Source organism: Euleptes europaea, chromosome 21, assembly GCF_029931775.1.
Source record: "Euleptes europaea isolate rEulEur1 chromosome 21, rEulEur1.hap1, whole genome shotgun sequence".
NCBI classification, from domain to species: domain Eukaryota; kingdom Metazoa; phylum Chordata; class Lepidosauria; order Squamata; family Sphaerodactylidae; genus Euleptes; species Euleptes europaea.
Genome location: NC_079332.1, coordinates 19,113,759 through 19,140,842, shown reverse-complemented (window position 1 = coordinate 19,140,842; position 27,084 = coordinate 19,113,759). Strand labels below are relative to the sequence as shown.

The window sequence follows — 27,084 nt, the reverse complement described above, 5'->3', positions numbered from 1 at the left end:
GGTTTTTTTTGGATTAGGATAATAGTGCGGGGTCAGCAGTGTGGGAGTTTGCAATGGGCTTGGATCAAGGGGGCTTCTTCCTTGAACAAAAGGATACTTTCAATTGTGCAAGGGGGAGGGGGGCAAATTATGCCAGTGTCCATGCCCCATTGCAAACTCCCACACTCCTGACCCTGCACTATTATCCTCATCCCAAAAAACAGCATTTCAGGGCAGGAGGAAGTGGGAAACGCAGAGTTAAATTGTGGAACTCCTTGCCCCAGGATGTGGTGATGGCTGCCAACTTGGAAGGCTTTAAGAGGGGAGTGGACATGTTCATGGAGGAGAGGGGTATTCATGGCTACTAGAGTAAAATGGATACTAGTCATGATGCATAGCTATTCTCTCCAGGATCGGAGGAGCAGGCCTGTTATACAAGGTGCTTTGGAACACAGGTAGGATGGTGCTGCTGCAGTTGTCTTGTTTGTGGGCTTCCTAGAGACACCTGGAGGCACTGTTCACTGTGTGAACAGACTGCTGGACTTGATGGGCCTGGGTCTGATGCAGCATGGCCTTTTTTATGGTCTTATGAAAGATCTATTCCATGAGTAGAGCTCTCTGTTGATAGCCTTTGAGATGTAACCCATGGTGTGGGTACATATTGCAGTAAATGTCAGAGAAAAGGTGGATGTTGACATTTACCAGAAAGACTGAAGTGGGCACACAGCCCTTATTGCCGGTATGATCACTGTGTCCCATCCCATCCTACGCATTTCCCCGCTTCTATACATGGATCCCTCCTTGAGACCCTCACTCGTTCTTCAATTATGGGTCAGGACAAAGTGGGACGGGCTGCTCCCGTGGGTGGGTCATGAGGCCAGGAAGGGAGGAGGAAGGTTTGGCGGGGCATTTGGGTAACTAATGAAATACTAAACACGAAAATGAAATATAAATTTGCTCAGCGCAGAGCGATGTGAGATTCCAGCATTTTATGTTGCAGAGGGGGGGAAAGTAACCTGCAGTTATTTTGCAGAAAGAAGAGTTTAGATCCTTTGAGAAGTCTGAGATCCGGCACTGCTTTACCTGATTTTTGCTTTCCTTAATGCCAACTCTTCCTCATTGCCAAAGTCAAGCGAGACATCTTCAGTATCGTCTGTTAAAGTCTGGGGGGAAACAAAACAAAAATGCATACGTACACCCTCAAATTGGCATTAAAATATAAGGTTGCCAACTGTCAGGCTGCTATCTCGGTTTCAGTATTGTTTCTGTGTTGGTACTGTACTGTCTAGCCTCAAGGCCGACCACACATACCAAGGCCTGGGAACACTGCTCCTGGGAAAGTTGACTCTGTCTGTGTATGCTGATGTTGTATAATCTCCCGCCATTTACTGCCTTATATTATCGTTCGGCTAGTGAGACTCTCATAGCTGCCATAGTTCCCTGTATGCACTGTATTGCCTTTTTGACCAGTAAAAGCCATCTGATTGGATTCTATATGACTCTGTGGTGATTTCTGGTTCGAAGGGTCAGGAGCTTACATTATGGCAGCTATCCATCTCCTTCTTCATTGTACTACTAGTCAGGCTGGAGCCCAGGAGGGTTCGCCTGCCGCTTGGATGGGAGCTGAGAAGCTCTCCGAGTGACCTATTATCCTGGATTCCTCTCGGAAGGATCCCACCCTGTTACAGGACATAGTCGCTGAACTCTTCAGGACTACCCTAGAGGTTTGCCGCTTGAGGGGACTGGTACAGGAACAGTGGCAATCTCTTAAAGGGACTCTCTGGATGTTGACGTCGGAGGATACTGATACTCGTTTAGATCTTCAAGACTTGGATCAATTACTGGACGATGCCCGGTTGGCAACTGAGGATTTACAAATACTAACTGGACTTTTGGATAATCTTATTTCTCGAGAGACTCTTTCCTCTAGTTCTACCATGGCGGGAGCCCCGCCGGAGGGTTTTTCCCTGATCCCGGATGCGGCCAGTTGTCAGGCTGAGGCCAAGCGAGTCGCTATTAGCACCGCTCTTCTCCTTGTGGAATGTACAAAGGACACCCCGGTAGCCACCTTGGCTCAAGTTTTGACCTCGACTTTTGGAGCCGAGGCACCCGCACTGGCGGTTCGAATACAACCTCTGCTGGGCGGGGAACCCGACCCCATACTCTCACTCCTGGAGACAGAACTTTTGCCGCGCATTACGGCAGAGGCTGCCCTAAGACTTGAGAACGCCAAAGTTCTTGCGGATCAGAAAGCCGCCGAAGCGGCTAAGGTCGCAAGAGAGAGAGAAGCTGCTGAAGCAGCCAGGGCGGCTGCAGCAAGAGTTAGGGATCGGGCGAACATGGACACGCGCCCCAAGGACAATGTACAAGGGCTATCAGGTCTGTCTTTTTCCCCAGCGTTTGTCCCGTCGCGCGCGACCCAACGCGCACGCCGTTTGGCTGACCGACGTCGAGACTCAGGAGAGTCTGAAGACGAGGATCTATATGGGGATAGCTCTCAATGGGCCACAAGCTTCCGGACCAGTAAACCTCATCTTACTGGTGGCCCAAGTGAGGAGGTTCACCTCTTACGAGCCCAGAATCGGGAGCTCTCCGACCGTGTTGATCAACTCCAGGAACTAATGGAACGTATGCTTCAGGAGAACAGGCAATTACAACAAACCCTGATAGCCCAGACACAGCCCGTTCCGATACCGGGTCAGGGGGTACCCATACAGCCACCCCAACCACCCGCTAATGTGCCTGCTCCACCCTTGCCTCCTGGAGCTCCTGTTGTTCCTCCGCCCGGACCACCCGTGCAACCGGGCCAACCTGCGCCCGGCCCTTGGAAGCAACTCAAATTGAGGACTACGTACGACGGATCTCTCGAGACTTTGCCTTGTTTCTTGCATCAAGTGGACAGTTATATGCGAGAACAAGGACAACTTTTCCCCACGGAAGATAGCCGGGTGCGTTATGTAGCTTCCCTTCTGACAGGTAAAGCGGCTGACTGGATGGTCCTCCAGTTTGACACCCGCTCTCGTGCTATTCGTTCCCTCAACAACTTCATGACTGCCCTGAGAAGGAGGTTTGAGGACCCCTTCCTGGGGGAAAGAGCCAAAACGGAACTCTTACAATTAAAACAAGGCTCTGCTACAGTTCGAGAATTTGCCGATGAATTTCAACGACTGGCAAGTAAAATTGTAGGTTGGCCCGAGACCACCCTGATCCATCATTTCAGGGAAGCCTTGCATCCTGACGTTCTGAACTGGTCTTACATGCGGGGCGATCCCGATACCCTCGAAGACTGGATCCTATTGGCCGAGGAAGTGGAAAGCCGCCGACGCTTTATTTCTCTCGTCCGTCAAAAGCACAAGGAAAAAGGCACCCAAAAGCCTCAACCCAAGGCACCACCGCCCGTCCCACGAAATCCTCCACGTCCGCCCCAGGAACGTGAAGCCCGATTTCAGAGGGGTGCCTGTCTTACTTGCGGAGAAATGGGCCACTTTGCAGCTGTTTGCCCGCACCGCCATGAATTATTTCGTCCCAGCACGACAACCCGCGCCAGAGGTCGTCCACCACGCAGAGGCACCGCGGCCACCCGCAGCGCAGCTCCGGGAAGACCCACACCCTCTGCACTCCATGCCGGGGACCCAGCCTCCCTGCCTACTACCAACGACCCCGCCGGGTCTCGGATTACAAGTGCCCCATTGGGGGACAACTTTCCCTCTTCGGATGAGGAAAATCCTTGGAATTCTCCAGCCTTAAACCTGGAATCTCCCCTCGACTTGTCAAAAAACGGCTCCGGTCTGTGGTGAATGGAGCGTCTCCACAGACCTCTCAGGATCCTCCTATCAAACCGAATGCTCCTACCAAAATCAAAGAAGTGGACTCCACCGTCTACGTGGATGCAGTTTTACAACACCTTAACGGTGGCCCACAACTACCCGTCAAAGCACTAATTGACTCCGGTTGCTGTCGCACTCTCATAAGCGAAGCCACTTTTGCTGCACTCAGAGCCGACTCTGAGGCTTTACCCGCCCCTGTCCAATTTGCCCAAATGGACGGAAGCCATTTCCAGGGGGGTCCAGTTGATCACCGCACCATAGGGGTGGCAATGGGAATTGGCTCCCACTGGGAGCAAATAGACTTCACTATAGCCCCTATCCGTTTTGAAGTGGTCTTGGGTATTAACTGGATTAAAGGACACAGTCCCAGCATTAACTGGGAAACAAACACTATCTCCTTCGCCAGTCCTATGTGCGATCAGCACCGGCAGAACTTTGCGCTGTTATATCCGCCCGTCCCAGCATTGACCTCCGATGTCCCAGCGCTTCCAGTCCTACCTAACGTCTATCGAGACTTCGTGGATGTCTTCGACCTTAAAGAATGTGACACCTTACCCCCCCACCGAGCCTCGGACTGTACAATTGAGGTGGTCAAGGACTGCACATTAACCAAAAGCAAAATTTACCCTATGAGCGCTTCCGAGCGCACTGTTCTCCGGGACTTCCTTGACAAAAACCTCGCCAGAGGGTTCATTCGCCCATCGAATGCCCCGAACTCGGCCCCCGCGGTTTTTGTCCGAAAAAAGGAGGGCGACCTTCGTTTATGCATTGACTTCCGAAAACTCAATGCGGTTACCCAAACCAACGCCTATCCTATCCCATTAATTTCTGATATTTTGGGACAGTTACAGGAGGGCCGGATATTCTCCAAACTAGACTTGGTGGAAGCCTACTACCGAGTCCGCATCCGCGAAGGAGATGAGCACCTCACTGCCTTCTCTAGCTGTTTCGGTATGTATGAATTCCTCGTGATGCCGTTCGGATTAAAAGGGGCCCCGGGGGTCTTTATGCAACTCATCAACGAAATCCTTCATGACTTGCTATATCGCGGGGTGGTGGTTTATTTAGACGACATTCTTATTTATTCAAAAACCATGGAAGAGCATGTAACTCTAGTCCGAGAAGTTCTGCAGCGCCTGCGCAACCACCAACTCTTTGCCAAACTGGCTAAATGCGAGTTTCATCAAAGCCAGCTCACATTTTTAGGATACATAATCTCCCACCAAGGTCTTCGCATGGACCCTGTCAAAGTCCAAGCCGTTCTCGATTGGACTCCCCCCACCAACCGCAAGCAAGTGCAACAGTTTTTGGGGTTTGCAAACTTTTATCGAGGGTTCATTCCTAACTTCGCCCAAGTGGCCCTACCCATTACTGATCTACTAAAAACCAAAGGGAAAGCAAACACAGCTACCTTACCTTCCGCAAAAATCCTGTGGACTGATCAATGCCAAGCTGCATTTGTGGCTCTCAAACGCCTCTTCACATCCGAACCCGTATTACAGCACCCGGACCCAAACCAAATGTTTGTTGTGCAAGTCGATGCCTCCGATGTAGCTATGGGAGGGGCCCTTCTCCAGAAAGGTCCGGATGGCCTCCTTCACCCCTGCGCTTACTTTTCGAGGAAATTTGCGCACGCACAATTGAACTGGCCCATTTGGGAAAAAGAGGCAGCGGCCGTTCACCATGCCCTAACTCTCTGGAGGCAATTCTTAGAGGGGTCCAATATCCCCTTCGAGGTTTGGACCGATCACAAGAATCTAGCTGCCCTCACAGGGTCCCATAAACTATCAGCGAAACAACAACGTTGGGCTGAATTCTTCGCTCAGTTTCGTTTCGTCCTCAAGCATGTTCCTGGGAAGCAAAACGTTCTCGCAGATGCCCTCTCCCGGTTGCCACAATACCCGGTAAAACTCGAGAGACCGACTGACTCTCTGTTCACCCCTACGCAAAGGGGAGCCCTTCCTGTACTGGCCGTGCAAACTCGATCTCAGCAACAGCATCCCAGATCCAGTTCTCCAGCACCTCCAACCCGAGCGGCTACCCAACCGCCCTCGCAACAGCAACGAACCGACGATACCGATCCTCCAACCCCACCGGCTGCCCTACCGCCTACAACCTGCGCACCACCGCACGTAAGCTCTACCCCCATAACTACTCCTAAAACTACTATAACCGGGGGGGGGGGGGTCCCGCCAAGATTCCCATCTCCGAATCTTTTTTAAATACCCTTCGGGACCACTGCCTTTCTGAACGCTCCACTGGGGTAATGGAACAGGGGGGCTCATGGTACAAAGACTCTAAATTGTACGTACCCAAGGCACTTCGAAAAGACGTTTTACACTTAGCTCATGGAGTAAAAACAGCTGGACACTTTGGATTCCTAAAAACTCTCCACTTATTGCGCCGACAATTTTGGTGGGGTGGAATGCGTTCCGATGTTGACTCTTTTATTCGCAGCTGCCCTGTTTGCGCCACAATGAAACGCTCACAAGGCAAACCCCCGGGGCTACTGCAACCTCTAGAAACACCCAACAGACCATGGGAAGTGATTGCTATGGACTTTATGACTGATCTCCCTCTCAGCGGGGGGAAAACTGTATTATGGGTTGTTACCGATTTGTGGTGATTTCTGGTTCGAAGGGTCAGGAGCTTACATTCAAGGACAGCATTTACACGTTCAGTTTGACCATCGGTTTGGGGATGGTATGCAGTAGACAATCCTTGTTCTACCCCCACCAACATGAGAAATGCTTTCCAAAACTTGGAAACAAAGCCACTGCCGCGGTCACAGATTATTTTGCGCGGAAACGAATGTAATTTGAAGATATGTGTTACGAAGAGGCGGGCCATTTTTTGAGCAGAGGGGATTCCTGCGCATGGAACCAAATGGATTTGCTTGGAAAACAAATCGGTAACAACCCATAATACATGAGCTAAGTGTAAAACGTCTTTTCGAAGTGCCTTGGGTACGTACAATTTAGAGTCTTTGTACCATGAGCCCCCCTGTTCCATTACCCCAGGGGGTAGGGTATGAGTGGAGCGTTCAGAAAGGCAGTGGTCCCGAAGGGTATTTAAAAAGGATTCGGAGATGGGAATCTTGGCGGGACCCCCCCCCCGGTTATAGTAGTTTTAGGAGTAGTTATGGGGGTAGAGCTTACGTGCGGTGGTGCGCAGGTTGTAGGCGGTAGGGCAGCCGGTGGGGTTGGAGGATCGGTATCGTCGGTTCGTTGCTGTTGCGAGGGCGGTTGGGTAGCCGCTCGGGTTGGAGGTGCTGGAGAACTGGATCTGGGATGCTGTTGCTGAGATCGAGTTTGCACGGCCAGTACAGGAAGGGCTCCCCTTTGCGTAGGGGTGAACAGAGAGTCAGTCGGTCTCTCGAGTTTTACCGGGTATTGTGGCAACCGGGAGAGGGCATCTGCGAGAACGTTTTGCTTCCCAGGAACATGCTTGAGGACGAAACGAAACTGAGCGAAGAATTCAGCCCAACGTTGTTGTTTCGCTGATAGTTTATGGGACCCTGTGAGGGCAGCTAGATTCTTGTGATCGGTCCAAACCTCGAAGGGGATATTGGACCCCTCTAAGAATTGCCTCCAGAGAGTTAGGGCATGGTGAACGGCCGCTGCCTCTTTTTCCCAAATGGGCCAGTTCAATTGTGCGTGCGCAAATTTCCTCGAAAAGTAAGCGCAGGGGTGAAGGAGGCCATCCGGACCTTTCTGGAGAAGGGCCCCTCCCATAGCTACATCGGAGGCATCGACTTGCACAACAAACATTTGGTTTGGGTCCGGGTGCTGTAATACGGGTTCGGATGTGAAGAGGCGTTTGAGAGCCACAAACGCAGCTTGGCATTGATCAGTCCACAGGATTTTTGCGGAAGGTAAGGTAGCTGTGTTTGCTTTCCCTTTGGTTTTTAGTAGATCAGTAATGGGTAGGGCCACTTGGGCGAAGTTAGGAATGAACCCTCGATAAAAGTTTGCAAACCCCAAAAACTGTTGCACTTGCTTGCGGTTGGTGGGGGGAGTCCAATCGAGAACGGCTTGGACTTTGACAGGGTCCATGCGAAGACCTTGGTGGGAGATTATGTATCCTAAAAATGTGAGCTGGCTTTGATGAAACTCGCATTTAGCCAGTTTGGCAAAGAGTTGGTGGTTGCGCAGGCGCTGCAGAACTTCTCGGACTAGAGTTACATGCTCTTCCATGGTTTTTGAATAAATAAGAATGTCGTCTAAATAAACCACCACCCCGCGATATAGCAAGTCATGAAGGATTTCGTTGATGAGTTGCATAAAGACCCCCGGGGCCCCTTTTAATTCGAACGGCATCACGAGGAATTCATACATACCGAAACAGCTAGAGAAGGCAGTGAGGTGCTCATCTCCTTCGCGGATGCGGACTCGGTAGTAGGCTTCCACCAAGTCTAGTTTGGAGAATATCCGGCCCTCCTGTAACTGTCCCAAAATATCAGAAATTAATGGGATAGGATAGGCGTTGGTTTGGGTAACCGCATTGAGTTTTCGGAAGTCAATGCATAAACGAAGGTCGCCCTCCTTTTTTCGGACAAAAACCGCGGGGGCCGAGTTCGGGGCATTCGATGGGCGAATGAACCCTCTGGCGAGGTTTTTGTCAAGGAAGTCCCGGAGAACAGTGCGCTCGGAAGCGCTCATAGGGTAAATTTTGCTTTTGGTTAATGTGCAGTCCTTGACCACCTCAATTGTACAGTCCGAGGCTCGGTGGGGGGGTAAGGTGTCACATTCTTTAAGGTCGAAGACATCCACGAAGTCTCGATAGACGTTAGGTAGGACTGGAAGCGCTGGGACATCGGAGGTCAATGCTGGGACGGGCGGATATAACAGCGCAAAGTTCTGCCGGTGCTGATCGCACATAGGACTGGCGAAGGAGATAGTGTTTGTTTCCCAGTTAATGCTGGGACTGTGTCCTTTAATCCAGTTAATACCCAAGACCACTTCAAAACGGATAGGGGCTATAGTGAAGTCTATTTGCTCCCAGTGGGAGCCAATTCCCATTGCCACCCCTATGGTGCGGTGATCAACTGGACCCCCCTGGAAATGGCTTCCGTCCATTTGGGCAAATTGGACAGGGGCGGGTAAAGCCTCAGAGTCGGCTCTGAGTGCAGCAAAAGTGGCTTCGCTTATGAGAGTGCGACAGCAACCGGAGTCAATTAGTGCTTTGACGGGTAGTTGTGGGCCACCGTTAAGGTGTTGTAAAACTGCATCCACGTAGACGGTGGAGTCCACTTCTTTGATTTTGGTAGGAGCATTCGGTTTGATAGGAGGATCCTGAGAGGTCTGTGGAGACGCTCCATTCACCACAGACCGGAGCCGTTTTTTGACAAGTCGAGGGGAGATTCCAGGTTTAAGGCTGGAGAATTCCAAGGATTTTCCTCATCCGAAGAGGGAAAGTTGTCCCCCAATGGGGCACTTGTAATCCGAGACCCGGCGGGGTCGTTGGTAGTAGGCAGGGAGGCTGGGTCCCCGGCATGGAGTGCAGAGGGTGTGGGTCTTCCCGGAGCTGCGCTGCGGGTGGCCGCGGTGCCTCTGCGTGGTGGACGACCTCTGGCGCGGGTTGTCGTGCTGGGACGAAATAATTCATGGCGGTGCGGGCAAACAGCTGCAAAGTGGCCCATTTCTCCGCAAGTAAGACAGGCACCCCTCTGAAATCGGGCTTCACGTTCCTGGGGCGGACGTGGAGGATTTCGTGGGACGGGCGGTGGTGCCTTGGGTTGAGGCTTTTGGGTGCCTTTTTCCTTGTGCTTTTGACGGACGAGAGAAATAAAGCGTCGGCGGCTTTCCACTTCCTCGGCCAATAGGATCCAGTCTTCGAGGGTATCGGGATCGCCCCGCATGTAAGACCAGTTCAGAACGTCAGGATGCAAGGCTTCCCTGAAATGATGGATCAGGGTGGTCTCGGGCCAACCTACAATTTTACTTGCCAGTCGTTGAAATTCATCGGCAAATTCTCGAACTGTAGCAGAGCCTTGTTTTAATTGTAAGAGTTCCGTTTTGGCTCTTTCCCCCAGGAAGGGGTCCTCAAACCTCCTTCTCAGGGCAGTCATGAAGTTGTTGAGGGAACGAATAGCACGAGAGCGGGTGTCAAACTGGAGGACCATCCAGTCAGCCGCTTTACCTGTCAGAAGGGAAGCTACATAACGCACCCGGCTATCTTCCGTGGGGAAAAGTTGTCCTTGTTCTCGCATATAACTGTCCACTTGATGCAAGAAACAAGGCAAAGTCTCGAGAGATCCGTCGTACGTAGTCCTCAATTTGAGTTGCTTCCAAGGGCCGGGCGCAGGTTGGCCCGGTTGCACGGGTGGTCCGGGCGGAGGAACAACAGGAGCTCCAGGAGGCAAGGGTGGAGCAGGCACATTAGCGGGTGGTTGGGGTGGCTGTATGGGTACCCCCTGACCCGGTATCGGAACGGGCTGTGTCTGGGCTATCAGGGTTTGTTGTAATTGCCTGTTCTCCTGAAGCATACGTTCCATTAGTTCCTGGAGTTGATCAACACGGTCGGAGAGCTCCCGATTCTGGGCTCGTAAGAGGTGAACCTCCTCACTTGGGCCACCAGTAAGATGAGGTTTACTGGTCCGGAAGCTTGTGGCCCATTGAGAGCTATCCCCATATAGATCCTCGTCTTCAGACTCTCCTGAGTCTCGACGTCGGTCAGCCAAACGGCGTGCGCGTTGGGTCGCGCGCGACGGGACAAACGCCGGGGAAAAAGACAGACCTGATAGCCCTTGTACATTGTCCTTGGGGCGCGTGTCCATGTTCGCCCGATCCCTAACTCTTGCTGCAGCCGCCCTGGCTGCTTCAGCAGCTTCTCTCTCTCTTGCGACCTTAGCCGCTTCGGCGGCTTTCTGATCCGCAAGAACTTTGGCGTTCTCAAGTCTTAGGGCAGCCTCTGCCGTAATGCGCGGCAAAAGTTCTGTCTCCAGGAGTGAGAGTATGGGGTCGGGTTCCCCGCCCAGCAGAGGTTGTATTCGAACCGCCAGTGCGGGTGCCTCGGCTCCAAAAGTCGAGGTCAAAACTTGAGCCAAGGTGGCTACCGGGGTGTCCTTTGTACATTCCACAAGGAGAAGAGCGGTGCTAATAGCGACTCGCTTGGCCTCAGCCTGACAACTGGCCGCATCCGGGATCAGGGAAAAACCCTCCGGCGGGGCTCCCGCCATGGTAGAACTAGAGGAAAGAGTCTCTCGAGAAATAAGATTATCCAAAAGTCCAGTTAGTATTTGTAAATCCTCAGTTGCCAACCGGGCATCGTCCAGTAATTGATCCAAGTCTTGAAGATCTAAACGAGTATCAGTATCCTCCGACGTCAACATCCAGAGAGTCCCTTTAAGAGATTGCCACTGTTCCTGTACCAGTCCCCTCAAGCGGCAAACCTCTAGGGTAGTCCTGAAGAGTTCAGCGACTATGTCCTGTAACAGGGTGGGATCCTTCCGAGAGGAATCCAGGATAATAGGTCACTCGGAGAGCTTCTCAGCTCCCATCCAAGCGGCAGGCGAACCCTCCTGGGCTCCAGCCTGACTAGTAGTACAATGAAGAAGGAGATGGATAGCTGCCATAATGTAAGCTCCTGACCCTTCGAACCAGAAATCACCACAGAGTCATATAGAATCCAATCAGATGGCTTTTACTGGTCAAAAAGGCAATACAGTGCATACAGGGAACTATGGCAGCTATGAGAGTCTCACTAGCCGAACGATAATATAAGGCAGTAAATGGCGGGAGATTATACAACATCAGCATACACAGACAGAGTCAACTTTCCCAGGAGCAGTGTTCCCAGGCCTTGGTATGTGTGGTCGGCCTTGAGGCTAGACAGTACAGTACCAACACAGAAACAATACTGAAACTGAGATAGCAAGGCCTGGAGTTCTTCTGTAATTGTAACTGATCTCCAGATTAGTGAGTCTGCTTCCCTTGGAAGAAATAGCCCCTTCAGAGGGTGGCCTCTATGGTATACTATAGAATTGAGGAGAAATGGAAGTCCTAGAGTGGCATCTTATCCCTTCTGATCTCCCTCTCCTCTCCTAATGCTGATGTCTCCAGTTTTTGCCCCTAAATCTCCAGGAATCTTCCAAGCTGGAATTGGCAGCCCTAATTAAATGAGAGGCCTGCTCGACCATTCCCTGTTAACAGCCCACCAGAACCACGTCTGCTATGGGGAGGAAGAGGGACAGGCCAGCAGGGCATCTCTGGAAGATTCTTAGCTCACTGGGTGCAATGTTGTTTGCAGGGGGGAAAGAAGAAGAGTTGGTTTTTATATGCCGACTTTCTCTACCACTTAAGGAAGAATCAAACCGGCTTACCGTCACCTTCCCTCCCCCTCCCCACAACAGACACCCTGGGAGGTAGGTGGGACTGAGAGAGCTCTAAGAAAGCTGTGACTAGCTCAAGGTCACCCAGCTGGCTTCATGTGGAGGAGTGGGGAAACCAATCCAGTTCACCAGATTAACCCCCACCGCTCATGTCGAGGGGTGGGGAATCAAACCTGGTTCTCCAGATAAGAGTCCACCGCTCCCAACCACCGCTCTTAACCACTACACCACACTGGCTCTCAAGGCACTCCAGTACCACAAGCCCGTGTCTCTCGAGCATCTAGAAATAAAACGCTGACTCCTGAGTCAAAACAGGGTTTTGTTTTTAGTTTGTTGCAAATGGCCTCAATGCAGTTAGGATGTGGGAGAGAAGGCATTTTAAAAATAATGCCCCAAAACAGAAGGTAGTCCCAGAGAAAAGAGTATAACCTCCTTCGAGTCCAAGTTGCTTAGGGAGCTTCCACACTCTGCTCCTAAAACAAGAAGTCTGCCAGAGGCGGCTGTCGGTCGAGGGCTTCCATCACCGCTCGGGCGTGGCTCTGGGCCCTCCATATTTGGCCAGACCTGTGGGGATTAGCAGGCTTTCAAGGGGGGCCCTTAGGGTTGCCAACTCCGGGTTGGGAAATACCTGGAGATTTGGGGGTGGAGCCTGAGGAGGGCGGGGTTTGGGGAGGGGAGGGGCTTCAGTTGGGGGTATAATGCCATCGTGTCCACCTTCCAAAGTGGCCATTTTCTCCAGGGGAACTGATCTCTGTCACCTGGAGCTCAGTTGGAATAGAGCGAAATCTCCAGCCACCACCTGGAGGTTGGCGACCCTAAGGGTCCTCCCCACTTCCCACAAAACAGTTGTGCTTTTTGGGTGCTCCGGTGCCCAGGACAAGCCTACTTATGTGGAAACACTGGGCATCTCTCTTGTTTATCCATCTATTTGTTTCACACCAGGCATCCTTAAATTGAAGTGATGGAAGAGATGTGAGGAAGGAAGGAAGGAAGGAAGGAAGGAAAGACAGAGAGGGCAAAGACCAGACTGGTACCCAGGAAGAAACAGGCCCCAATGAGACAGGGTTGTGTCCACCAGTTCCCAGCTCTGGAGAATCAGCCACAGCCCATTATGGACTACACAGTAGTCCCTCGGAGAAAATGGCAGCCTCAAAAGGTCAGACTCTGTGATATACCATAGATTCTACAGTAGCTTAAATACCTCACCCAGTTTTCCCCTTCCACAGGCATCATTCCCAAATCTCTAGGAATTTGCCAAGTTGGAGTTGACAGCGCTAGAAGATGTCCTGCTTTACACCAGACCGCAAGAGGTTCATTCCTCCACTCACCCTCCATCATGATTTGATGCCCTTCGGTCCTTTGTGTAGAACGGAAATGCCCTATTTCATAGAACAATAGAATCATGGAACGGGCCATAGAGGCCACCTAGTCCAACCCCCTGTTTAATGCAGGATCAGCCTAGACCATCCCTGACAAGTTCTTGTCCAGCCTCTGCTTGAAGACTGCCAGTGAGGGGGAGCTCATCACCTCCCTAAGTAGCTTATTCCCCTGTTGAACGATTCTTACTGTAAAAAATGTTTTCCTAATATCCAGCCAGTACCTTTCCTCCCACAATTTAAACCCATTCGTGCGAGTCCTATCCTCTGCTGCCAACAGGAACAGCTCCTTGCCCTCCTCTGAGTGATGGCCCTTCAAATACTTCAAGAGAGCAATCCTGTCCCCGCTAAACCTCCTCTTCTCCAGACTGAACGTTCCCAACTCCCTCAGCCTTTCGTTGCAGAGCTGGGTCTCCAGGCCCCGATCATCCTCGTCGCTCTCCTCTGCACCCGCTCCATTCTGTCCACATCCTTTTTGAAGGGAGGCCTCCAGAACTGCACACAGGACTCCAGGTGTGGCCTAACCAATGCAGTATACAGCAGGACTATGACATCTTATCATCTGGATGTTATGCCTCTGTTGATTCACCCCAATATCTCATTAGCCTTTGTTTGCTCTCTGCCCAAAAGAATTAATGGACCCACACAGTCCTAGCAGAAATCTTGGCAGACAGAATACACTGTTTTCCAGTGCAAAGGCTGTCGGCACAGAGATGGAGATGCTACTCTGTCTTGGTAGAAAATAATAACCCAAGGCAGTTTGCATTTGAATTCTGGAAGTCCAGGGCTTTGTAGTAGGATGTGAGTCTCTTTCTGTTTCTATCAGCAGGTCTGAACATTTTTCCCCAGCCTCTTCCCAACCCTGGTCAGCTGGTCTCTGGACAGAAGTTCTTAACCAAAAAGGAAGTTACTTTTTGCCTCAGCCAGCGTGGTGTAGTGGTTAAGAATGGTGGTTTGGAGTCGTGGAGTCTGATCTGAAGAACCGGGTTTGATTCCCCATTCCTCCACATGAGCGGTGGAGGCTAATCTGGTGAACTGGATTTGTTTCCCCACTCCTCCACGTGAAGCCAGCTGGGTGAGCCTGGGCTAGTCACAGTTCTCTCTCAGCCCCACCTACCTCACAAGGTGTCTGTTGTGGGGAGGGGAAGGGAAGGTGCTTGTAAGCTGGTTTGATTCTTCCTTAAGTGGCAGAGAAAGTCACCATATAAAAACCAACTCTTCTTCTGCAGATGTAATTTCTGAACCTCTGTCCATTATTTTTGAAAAGTCTTGGCAAACAGGTGAGGTACCAGAAGATTGGAGGCGGGCAAATGTTGTCCCCATCTTCAAGAAGGGGAAAAAGGAGGATCTGGGTAACTACCGACCCATCAGCTTGACTTCTATACCAGGAAAAGTGTTCGAACAAATCATCAAACAGTCAGTCCTTGAGCATTTAGAAAGGATGGATCTGATCACTAAGAGCCAGCACGGGTTTCTCAAGAATATGTCATGTCAGACTAATCTTATCTCCTTTTTGGAGAAAGTTACTACCTTGCTGGATCAGGGGAATGCTGTAGACATAGTTTATCTAGATTTCAGTAAGGCTTTTGATAAGGTTCCACATAGTATTCTAGTTGACAAATTGGGAAAATGTGGGTTAGATCCTATTATTGTTACTTGGATCTGCAACTGGTTGACAGATCGTACCCAAAGAGTGCTAGTTAAGGTTCCTCATCCACTTGGAGAGAAGTGACTAGTGGAGTTCCTCAAGGATCTGTGCTGGGCCCTGTGTTCTTCCACATCTTTATAAATGATTTGGATGAAGGAATAGAGGGGATGCTTATTAAATTTGCAGATGATACTAAATTGGGAGGGGTAGCAAAAACAGTAGAAGACAAAGCCAAGATGCAGGATGATCTTGACAGGCTGGAGAAGTGGGCTAGAACTAATGAAATGCACTTCAACCAAGACAAATGTAAAGTTCTGCATTTAGGTAGGAAAAATCAAATGCATAATTATAGGATGGGGGAGACTTGTTTGAGCAGTAGTGTGTGTGAAAAGGATCTTGGGGTCTTAGAAGACCAAACACTGATCATGAGTCATCAGTGTGATGCTGTAACTAAAAAGGCAAATGCAGTCTTGGGCTGAATCAACAGAAGTATAGTGTCCAGATCACACGAAGTGCTGGTATCGCTTTACTCCGCTCTGGTTAGACCTCAACTAGAGTACTGTGTTCAGTTTTGGGCACCACAATTTAAAAAAGATGTAGACAAGCTGGAACGTGTCCAGAGGAGGGCAACAAAGATGGTGAGGGGTCTGGAGACCAAGTCCTATGAGGAAAGGTTGAAGGAGCTGGGTATGTTTAGCCTGAAGAGGAGAAGACTGAGAGGGGATATGATAACCATGTTCAAGTACTTAAGGGGCTGTCATATTGAGGAGGGTGCCGAGTTATTTTCTGTTGTTCAAGAAGGTCGGACCAGAACCAACGAGTTGAAATTAAATCAAAAGAGTTTCCGTCTAGACATTAGGAAGAATTTTCTAACAGAGCGGTTCCTCAGTGGAACAGGCTTCCTCGGGAGGTGGTAAGCTCTCCTTCCCTGGAGGTTTTTAAGAAGAGGTTAGATGGCCATCTGTCAGCAATGCTGATTCTGTGACCTTAGGCAGACGATGAGAGGGAGGGCATCTTGGCCATCTTCTGGCCACTGGGGGTGTGGAGGGGGGAGGTAGTTGTGAATTTCCTGCATTGTGCAGGGGGCTGGACTTGATGGCCCTGGTGGTCCCTTCCAACTCTATGATTCTATGATTCTTCTTCAGGCACAAGCTCCTTTCCAGTTATTTATTTATTAGAATTTTTTTAGTCACTGTTCACCCAAAGGATCTCGCAGCGACTTACAATGTCATAATAGTATAAATAGGTTATGGCCCAATAGAATCAGTGAACCTGAGACCTGACCTTGTGGGTAGAGTTGCCAACTGTGGTTTGGGAAATTCCTGGGGGTCAGGAGCAGTACCTGGGAAAGGTAGAGTTTGGGGAAGGGAGGAAGGAAGCTCAGTGGGGATGTGATGTCACGCTAGGACTTCAGTTTCTCTCAAACTCAATGATATACCACTGAAGCTGCCCTGCAAAGTTGCCTTATCTGATGAAAGGAGCTTTGACCCTCTAAAGCTTATACCCTGGAAATCTTATTGGTCTTTAAGATGCTACTGCAGACCAACCTGAAACTTTTCTCCAGGGAAACTGACTTCTGTAGTCTAAGAATAAGTTGTAATTCCGGGAGAACTCCCATCTGGAGCTTGGCAACCTTACTCGCAGGCTACATTCAGACATTTTACTTCAATTTGCTTTTAAAGTGTAGCTGATCAAAGGCTCTGTATGGTTTGGAGGACATGAGAGAACAGAAGGCTCCACAGAGCATGCGGTAATGTGAAATAGTAAAGACGGAAGCTCATTCCACGGCCGGGAAGCACAGCTGAATAGCCGGGAATAGGGATCTTGCCGGGACCAGATCCTGGCCAGGACATTTAACGGGAAATCATTTTGCAAAAGATCCCATGGGATGGAGAGGAGCCAGCCACAATCTTATACGACTTGAAAAAAGCTTAACAGGGCCATATAAGTAATTAATGAGGTCATAATTTGAGGAAGGGAAAGTCTTCCCAAGGAACCAATTAGTAGTTTGCAGTTTTTAAGAGGGAGGGAGATCTCAGAAGCTAAGCAGGGTCAGCCCTGGTTAGTATTTGGATGGGAGACCACCAAGGAAGACCAGGGTTGCTGTGCAGAGGAAGGCACTGGCAAACCACCTCTGTTAGTCTCTTGCCATGAAAACCCCAAAAGGGGTTGCCATAAGTCGGCTGCGACTTGAAGGCACTTTACACACACGGAGAGGAAATGCAATGCTGGAACACAAAGAGAATCCACAGCAAATTTCCCTACTCTCTTTGCTCCCATCAGGAGTACTCAAAAGCAATTCATTTTTAAAGTTACAGGATGCTTGAAGGGAGATTTGGGGGGAAGAGGGCAGGTTACGCTGATCTTATGCCAGGTTTCGATTTGAGGATTAGTCTGTCTGCGTTTGGTTTCTTGAAGGTTTTTTTTTTTAATTCTTACTGCTCTTAAAATGTTATACTTAAGGGTATTTTTTTCAGGAGGGTCTGCTTTTCTGGTTTCAGTTACCTTTAATATTAATTTGTAATAATCTGCCCTGCATGCTTTTCAGCAGCAGATTGGGTTACGCATTTTATAAATAAATTGCCAAAGCGGGGTGAATGCAAAACAAGGCCGATGCAGACTGCATTCCACAACCTTTGGTCTAGAGCATTCCACAATCCGCCAGTCCTTTGGGCTTTAGCACAAGTCGAGGCAAACAACAAAAAACAAGAGGGTGGATGAATGATTGGGGGGGGGGGCTGCCTTCGGGCCTGACCTCTGGCTTTCGCACTGCCGTCTCCAGCAGCACCCCCAAACTCTGATGCCCACCCAGAACACCCACTGAGAGGCCCACTGTTGATAGCCCCTCGCCACTCCACACTAGGGCACCTGGGAAACGGGAAGTTTGGGGAGTGAGCTCAGTGGGAATGTGAAGCCGTAGGGTCTGCCCTCTGTAGCCACTCGAGGTCTCCCTGTGCTGCCCACTTCTCCTAAACACTAATTAGGGGTACTTAACAAGCGTCATAGCCAAATGGCTGATTCATAATTCAGCTCAAAATTGCTAAATGTGATCCCCCATCCACGTTTGAGCGGCTGATGAAGGCATTGAAACAGGAAAATATCCACCGGGAACCTGTTCCACTCACCAGATGATCATATCATCAGATCTTCTTCGATATATGAGCTGTACTTACCTTTATTATTCATGAGCTGTAAAAAAAGATTTCCTACACGGCTTTTCCTATGTGTGAAAGTAACACTATCATTGAAATTATTACTGATGTAAAATACTATTGAATTGAAATTTGCTTGTTTAAATAGAGTTAAATGATTGAAAGTATAAACCTCGTACATTTGTTGTACATTAGATTTAACTGACTGGCAGACGCTGATTATTTTTTGACTACCACCTGGAGGTTGGCATCACTATTCCAGAATGTTCCGCTGACCACCTCCACACCCCCCACCCAAATCCTGGCTGAGGTCCCCATTTGTTTATCCTTCTAACATACACCCATCAAATTCCCCCAGCCACACCGGCTCTCTCATTTCCATGCAATAACACACCATTTCCTCTCATAAGCCCCTAGCGACACCCCCATTGCCCCCCCATAACAATCCCCCCTCTTCCTTACCAGCTTCATCCTCCCGTCCGCCCTCTCTGCCGCCTCCTCTGTGCCCCTGCGGATGTGGCTGCTGCAGCATCCGCCGTCCTCCCTGCCTGGTTGCTATGGAGACGGGAGAGGGATGCAGGTCAGGCCCGGCAGGGCCTGAAAGGGAGAGAAGGGAAGGGGGGAGATGCAGAATTAGGTCCCTCTTGGCAACCGGCGGGAGGTTTTAGAGGTGGAGCCTGAGGAGGGCAGGGTTTGGGGAGGGGAGGGACTGCAAGGCCATAGAGTCGAATGACCAAAGCCCCTTTGGCAATTGGACTCTATGGCACTGAAGTCCCTCCCCTCCCCAAGCCCCGCCCTCTTCAGGCTCCACCCCCAAAACCTGCCGGTGGCGAAGAGGGGCCTGGCAACCCTATGAACTAACCTCTATCGGCTGGAGATCAGTTGTAATAGCAGGATGTCTCCAGCTAGTACCAGGAGGTTGGCAACCCTAAGCAGAGGAGGCTGGCTTGGGAGATGAGGGGCGGCAGAGGTGAGAGGCAAAGCGCCCAGAGGAGAGAATGGGGAACTGCCCTCGGGCGGTCGTTGCTGTGGTTAGACAGTCGTCCGAGCGTCCAGAAGGCCAAAGCCGTAGGGTGGCCCACCTCCAGGTGGGCCCTGGAGACTTCCCACTTTTGCAGCTGATCTCCAGGCTACACAGATCAGTTCCCCTGGAGAAAAGAGGCTGCTTTGGAGGGTGACGGTGTCCCATGCTGCGGTCCCTCCCCAAACCCCACCCTTCTCAGGTTCCACCCTAGGGTTGCCAGGTCCCTCTTCCCCACCGGTGGGAGGTTTTTGGGTGGAGCCCGAGGAGGGTGGGGTTGGGGAGGGGCTTTAGTGCCAAAGAGTCCAATGGCCAAAGCGGACGTTTTTCTCCAGGGAAACTGATTTCTATTGGCTGGAGATCAGTCGTAATAGCAGGAGATTTCCAGCTAGTACCTGGAGGCTGGCAACCCTATTCCACCTTCAAAATCTCCAGGTACTTTCCAACCCCAAGCTGACAACCCTATGTTGTAAGACCAATTAGAAGCTCCTGCTTTTCAAAAACATGCAGCGATGCTAAGCTAGGGCTGCCAGCTCCTGCTTGGGAAATACCTGGAGATTTTGGGGGTGGAGCCTGAGGAGGATGGGGTTTGGGGAGGGGAGGGGCTTCAGTTGGGGGTATAATGCCATCGTGTCCATCTTCCAAAGCGGCCATTTTCTCCAGGCGAACTGATCTCTGTCACCTAGAGATCAGTTGGAATAGCGCGAGATCTCCAGCTGCCACCGGGAGGTTGGCGACCCTAATTTCTAACACAAAAAGTTTTAAGGATTGAAACGGCATTATTGTCATCTTGTGGACTGGCCCTGTGGCAGGCTTTCCATGGCAGCCTGCCGTGCTCAGCAGTTCATAGGGTTGCCAACTCCAGGGTGAGAAATTCCTGGAGATTAGGGGGGGCAGGTCTTAGGAGGTTGGGTTTGGGGAAGGGGGAGGACCTCAGGGGGGTTTAGTGGTATAGAGTCCATCCTCCAAAGCAGCTGTTTCCCCTGTTGTCTGGAGACCAGTTGTAATTCCAGGAGATCTCCAGGTCCCACCTGGAGGTTGGGAACCCTAACAGCATATAAGATTTCCCCTCCCACACAAAACGAAGCATTGCCTGTGTATTTGCAGTGGGGCAGGTTGCCATTGCGGGAGTAGGACCAAATAAAGATCCTGTGGGGACCATGTGTTTCACTCTTACAGGCCAATATTTAAACCACCGCAATGGTTTAAATGGCAGCAGGCACCCTCCTCTTCCTCAGTTGTCGTTTCAGTTGCTGCCGGGGTTTTCCTACTGCTGCCAAGGCGTGTTGATTCCGACATGACGCCTTCCAGCCCCTGCCGGGACCTGCCCTTGGAAACTGAAACTCCCCGGAAAAGATTTAGTTATCCAAGCAAGTGCTGTTCAGAAAAGGATGCCGGGGGGGGGGGGGGAGCCCCCGTGCATATATTTTTTCTGGTTATGTTGGCAGCAAATCACGTGACTTCCGAGCAGTCTTTCCAGACCCTTTATATAACAGCAGGAAATAGATTTCTACGGTGCCGCCGCCAGCCTGGCCCCACCTGCTAGACCGGACAGCTCCAGGACTCTGAAAGGCCGTTTGTGAGCCGAGGCCACGCTCACAAACGCTTCCGAGCTTAGGCAAAATAAGGAAATGCTTGGTTTTGCTTTTTTTCCAGAGCATTGGGCGTAACTATCAGCAAGCCCGTAAGCATCCATCCGCTCCAGTCCTTTTCTCATTCTGCCTTTTCATTCATAAGCTCATGTCTGTTCTCGCCCCCAAAGCCCAATCCTCTGTAAAGCTCTAGGTATGTGGGTGGTTGAGAGCCAGCATGGTGTAGTGGTTAAGAGTGGTGGACTTTAATCTGGAGAACCGGGTTCGATTCTCCACTCCTCCACATGAGCGGTGGACTCTACTGCGGAGAGCTGGGTTCGATTCCCCGCTCCTCCACCTGAAGCCTGCCGGGTGACCTTGAGCCAGTCACAATTCTCTCTGAACTCTCTCAGCCCAGGTGGAGGCAGGCAATGGCCAACCACCTCCAAACGTCTCTTGCCTTGAAAACCCGACGGGGGTCACCGTTAGTCAGCTGTGACTTGACGGCATCTTCCACCACATGTGGATGGTGCTAGAGAAATACAGAAACAGCCATAAATAATTGCAGATTACAATTTCAGAGGGTGGCCGTCTTGGTCTGCAGTAGAACAGCTCGGTTCGATTCCAGGAGCACCCTAGAGCCCAACAGGTTTTTCGGGGTGTAAGCTTTTGAGAGTCAGTGCTTCCTTCGTCAGATGCTCATCAGCACTGCAGATATCTGACCAAGGGAGCATTGACTCTCAAAAGCTCAAATCTAGCCTCAAATTATAATGGCATCTTCCCCTCCACGTTCTTCTCATTCTCCCTTCTTTGCTATTTGATTCAAATGCTATAGAAATAAGAATCAAAACAGCCATAAATCATTACAAATGATAATAGCATCATTTTCACCATATGGGGGTGGGGGGAAGAGGTAGTTGTGAATTTCCTGCATTGTGCAGGGGGTTGGACTAGATGACCCTGGTGGTCCCTTCCAACTCTAGGATTCTATATTCTTCTGGTATTCTCCTTTTCTGTTTGATTCAAATATTACCCTATTTTGTAGTCCGCTGGCTGAGTGACGGAATAGTTATGCTTCTAATCCGCCTCTCAGCCTAGTTACAAACACAGGCAGTAAATAATGCTATATTCGAGTCCAGCAGCACCTCAGCGACCAACAAGATTGTGGGGGTTTGAGCTTTCAAGAGTCAAAGCTCCCTTTGTCAGATGAAAATGCCGTCAAGTCACTTCTGACTCATAGCGACCCTATGAACCAATGTCCTCCAAAATGTCCTCTCGTTATACATTTCAGCAATAATTCTGGAGCTTCATTTCACAGGATATTAAGTAAGCACTAGAAAGACGGATAGGTAAATTTCAAATTTGCGTAGTTTTAACAGATTTGGAATTTAGCAAAAGCCGTGCATTTTAAAATTTATTTTCATCCCTTTAAGCTCCCTCAGCTAAACTCACATCTTGATGCCGCCATGGATAGCTGAGGCTGCCTGGTCAGACCGTAAGTTCCTCCAACGCCGTCTCATCTTCTCTGGCTCAAAGAGGCTCTTTGGCAGAAAAAGGTTTGTCCTAACACCTCATGCTATGGATCCTTTAGCCAAGAATACTCCAAATTGAACGTGCCGCCCACCCATTTGCAAAGTAGGTGCCCCTCCCTAGGTTCTATTGCATATTGAATACGAAGGCAAGAATGCTAAGTATTTAGAATCATAGAATCATAGAGCTGGAAGGGACCACAAGGGTCATCTAGTCCAACCTCTTGCCCAATGCAGGAAATTCACAACTACCTCCCCCCCACACCCCCAGTGACCCCTACACCTTGCCCAGAAGATGGCCAAGATGCCCTCCCTCTCCTGATCTACCTAAGGTCATAGAATCAGCATTGCTGACAGATGGCCATCTAGCTTCTGCTTCAAAACCTTCAGGGAAGGAGAGCTCACCACCTCCTAAGGAAGCCTATTCCACTGAGGAACCGCTCTGTTAGGAAGTTCTTCCTGATGTCTAGACGGAAACTCTTTTAATTTAATTTCAACCCGTTGGTTCTGGTCCGACTTTCTGAAAACAACTAGGCACCTCCTCTATATGACAGCCCTTCAAGTACTTGGGAGATGGTTATCATATCACCTCTCAGTCTTCTTCTCTCCAGGCTAAACATACCTTCAACCTTTCCTCATAGCAAATTTAATACTTCAATATGTCGCCCCCCCTGCCCCATTCCGGCAGGGGAGATCTGTGTGCAGAGTCAGGCACAGGGTCAGGCACAGGGCCAGTGGAAGCATGCATCTCGGTTTGCACACACATTGACATAGTGGTTGCTTCCACTTGGGGCTGTGAAAAATCACCCGTTATGGAAGCAGGAGAAAGTGAGGTGGGGCACCCAGGGATGGCTTCCATGCACCCCCTCCCCATGCTCCTGCCTGCTGTCACCATCCTGCCCCTTCCCCCTTAGAGTGTCAGACTAGTATCTGGGAGAGCTGGGTTCGAATCCCTGCTCTGCCATGGAAGCTCATTGGGTGACCTTGGGCCAGTCACACACTTTCAGCCCAATCTACCTCGCAGGGCTGTTGTGAGGATACAATGGAGGAGGGGAGAATAATAAAAGCTACTTGGGTGCTAATTGGGGTGAAAGGTGGGGTATAACGAGTGCGTAAATAAATACATAAAAATGTGCTCCAGCTGGGGAAGGAAAGTGGAGCAAAAATTCATGCAGAAGGCATCTGTGTCGCTCCTCTGGCACGTGTTCCACTGGAAGAGGGTGACCCGTTCTGCAGATCCACACATACTCATCTTAGAAACATAGAGCTGGAAGGGACCACCAGAGTCATCTAGTCCAACCCCGTGCACAACACAGGAAATTCACAACTACCTTCCTCCCCCCACCTTCCTCAGTGACCTCTGAGAGCTGCTAACTCCCTGCTTGCAGGTAGCTGCTGTTGCAATTCCCCCCCTTCCAGAATTGCTAAGTGAACCAGCTGCCCCCAAGACCTCTGCAATCACATCCATCTCCTTTGAAATCTCATGCTCCAGCGTGGTGTAGCCGGTGTGGAGTAGTGGTTAAGAGCAAAGGACTCTAATCTGGAGAACAAGGTTCGAGTCTCTGCTCCTCCACATGAGCGGCAGACTCTAATCTGGAGAACCAGGTTCGATTCCCCACTCCTCCACATGAAGCCTGCTGGGTGACCTCGGGCCAGTTATCTCTGAACTCTCTCAGCCTCACCTACCTCACAAGGTGCCTGTTGCGGGGAGGGGAAAGGAAGCTGCTTTGAGACTCCTTAAAGGTAGAGAAAAGTGGGTTATAAAAATCAGCTCCTCTTCTTCTTCCGTTAAGACCACCTTCTCTCTGACTTCTCTAGATCTTGCCAAGATCCCTGACACATTGACAGCAAAAGTCAACATTGAGATCTACTGTGATATCTGCCTAGGGTTTGGGAGGCCAGAGTGTGGCAGGAAAATCCCTCTCTGACTATTTACATTCCACAATTACCAAAAAAAGGGGAAAAAATAAAGATATTTCTTCTGTGAATGCTTAATGCCTCGCTGATTTCAACAGCCTTAACTGGGAGAACTTCCTCCTCTCAGAAAATAAAAAGTCCCCTGATGACAGGACCGTTCTGCAGTCGGCTGCAGGTACTGGAGCTTTCTGAGAACCTCACAGATCCATTTTTGCTGTGCTGGCGTTTTAAAAAATAAATATCTGCTTCTTTGGAAGCGTGTTTTAAGCGCCGATTAAATGAGGAAACGGCTTGTATGACTCCCCCCGCCAAATAAAAAAAAAATGTTGCCACAATTTTCTCTCACTTCATCTTTTTGGCGATGCTTATGGGATGCATTGTTTGTTTCTGATATAATATGTTAACCAGTCCAGATCGCACCTCGAGTCCTCTTCCAGCACTTAATGCCGCCGGGTATGGATCTTTTCCAGGAGATCTTGCCGGGAGTGAGAGATGCCCTCGCCAACGCTTCGGCCTTCCAAATTCAGGGGCTGCTGACCCTCATGGTGGAGTCAGGCGTCATCTCCAAGGAATACCACCAGACTTTGCTCCATGAAAAAGACAGAGAGGATCTAGCCAGGAAGATTTGTTTGACTCTGCTGGGAAGGCAGGACGTACACCTGGACTCCTTTGCATCTCACTCTGGTTTGCAGTTCTGGGGTGACGACAACCATGGAGACGCTTCAGAAGCTAAATCAGCCAGGACTAGAAGCTTGGGTGGTAAGTTTATCAAACCCTATTGATCTGCCAGCATTAGCAATGCATTGGCGTTGCTTATTTATTTGTTTTATTTCTGTCCTGCTTTTCTCCCTCATGGATACCCACAGTGACTTATCACATTGTTCTCTGCTCCCTCCGTTCTATCCTTAGAAACAACAATCTTGTGAGGAAGGCTAGGGTGAAAGCTTGTGGCGGGCCCAAGGTCACCCGCTGAGCTCCTACAGCAGAGCAGGGATTCAAACCCTGGCCCTAGTCTGATAGTCTAACCACTACACCACACCAGCAGTCTTCATTGGCCGGCAGAGAACTGAGCCCGAGAGCCGCGCGGGAAATGCAGCTCTGCTGCATTTGGGAGACATCATGTGCCGTCTCCTCTGCCGACATCAAGCTAGGCACTGGAAGGGCTAAGCAGGGGGCTGGTTGGGTGGCCCTTGCGCCAGTCACAAAGCAACCGCCTCCCCTTTATTGGAGCAGTTGCCCATTCTTCAGTATTTCTCCCAGGGGCAATCTGGTGTAGGGGGCAAGGATCGGGACCAACGGAAGGTGCGCCGGAAGCAGGACGTGGGAAATAATCGAGGGTGTGCAGAGCGGGAAATTTCGAGTGAACAAAGCAGAGGAATCGTGGCCACCAAGGAAGTCAGGGGCGTAGCGTCAACGCCCGTGGGACAGTGTCACTGAATTCAGACTGCATTCCCTTGAGAACAAATTGTAGAGTTCACGTGTCCTGTTTTAGAAATGACAGATCTGTGACTTCCTCATGACAGATACTGAATCCAGATCTTATGGTTTGGAGGGGGAAAACCAAGAGGCCACCAGCACGTTCCGGGCCATAGAGGTGGCCCTAGATGGGAAAATCTCCCCCCCCCCCGTCTGACATGGAGACCATGTACAGGAAGACACACCCTTGTACCCTCCCCAAAGACCCCAGAGAAGGCTACTTTCCAAATGCTAACATCTAGTGGAAGATGTGGCTGGACGAGATGCCCAGTGCCAAGTCATTCCTGAATAAATTGAAAAATTGAGTCCGGCGGTCAAGATGGGCCCAGTGAATGGGGGCCCTGCCACTTCACTGAGGAAAAGAAAAGTAACCGAGATTTTTCCATCTTCAGTGAGAATGTATTCCTGACCCCGGTGAGTAGATGAACCCCAATTGTGCAACAAAATCCATACAGCAAGGACTGTGAGTAATAATCTGTCTCAAGCTTTGATGAAGAGACACTCTGCCCATGCTCAGAAGCCATTGGATGATTGCTTGTATTCTACAAGCAGTCAGGTGCCACTTTGCTCCCATCCTATCCCCACTCCAGCCCCTTATCAACCCACCACTCCCCTTCCTCCCCCACTGAGCTAATGCAGAGTGCCTTTTTGCTGCTGAGCAATTACACCCAGATTTCAAAGATCGAGGATATGGATGGGTCTTCCCTGTAGGGTTACCAACCTCCAGGTACTAGCTGCAGATCTCCTGCTATTACAACTGATCTCCAGCCAACAGAGATCAGTTCACCTGGAGAAAATGGCCACTTTGGCAATTGGACCCTAAGGCATTGAAGTCCCTCCCCTCCCCAAACCCTGCCCTCCTCAGGCTCCGCCCCAAAAATCTCCAGGTATTTCCTAACTTGGAGCTGGCAACCCTACTCATTCAAGGGGTGGGGGAGGAAGTAATGATCCTTCATTCTTCACCTTGGCGAGAGAGAGAGAAAGGAGTACATAACCCCATAAATGAATCCTCAGTTTTTCCTTTCCTGCTGACGCGTCTTCCCTCTTCTCTGAATGCCTCCCGAGAGGCAGAGATTCTGGTTTTGGGGGGGGCAGGGGCTTTCAGCTGCCCCCCCCCTGGCTGTCCCTTTAACATCTGTTTGTCCTGCAAGCAATTTTCAAGGGATATTCTTTACCTCCGTGACCTGAAAAGCTTCAACTGCCCAGATCCCTATTCAGGAGATCCCCCACCCAGTCAGTCCAGTAGGCAACCTTAG

At 50.3% G+C, this 27,084-nt stretch overlaps 2 protein-coding genes across 2 annotated transcripts in view; one reads left to right on the top strand and one right to left on the bottom strand.

Moving 5' to 3' along the window:
• TVP23A (trans-golgi network vesicle protein 23 homolog A) overlaps positions 1–20,458 on the bottom strand; it is a 38,783-nt gene extending 18,325 nt beyond the window's left edge. Inside the window, exons 1-3 of the mRNA XM_056866231.1 lie at positions 20,429–20,458; positions 18,777–18,869; positions 1,063–1,142 (exon numbers count right to left, since the gene is read on the bottom strand). Of these exons, the coding sequence (XP_056722209.1) occupies positions 1,063–1,142; positions 18,777–18,869; positions 20,429–20,458 (203 nt within the window). The remainder of the gene's footprint in view (positions 1–1,062; positions 1,143–18,776; positions 18,870–20,428) is intronic.
• Positions 20,459–24,807: 4,349 nt separating this feature from the next.
• Positions 24,808–27,084, top strand: part of CIITA (class II major histocompatibility complex transactivator) — a 64,891-nt gene continuing 62,614 nt past the window's right edge. Inside the window, exon 1 of the mRNA XM_056866230.1 lies at positions 24,808–25,111. Coding sequence (XP_056722208.1) covers positions 24,808–25,111 — 304 coding nt within the window. The remainder of the gene's footprint in view (positions 25,112–27,084) is intronic.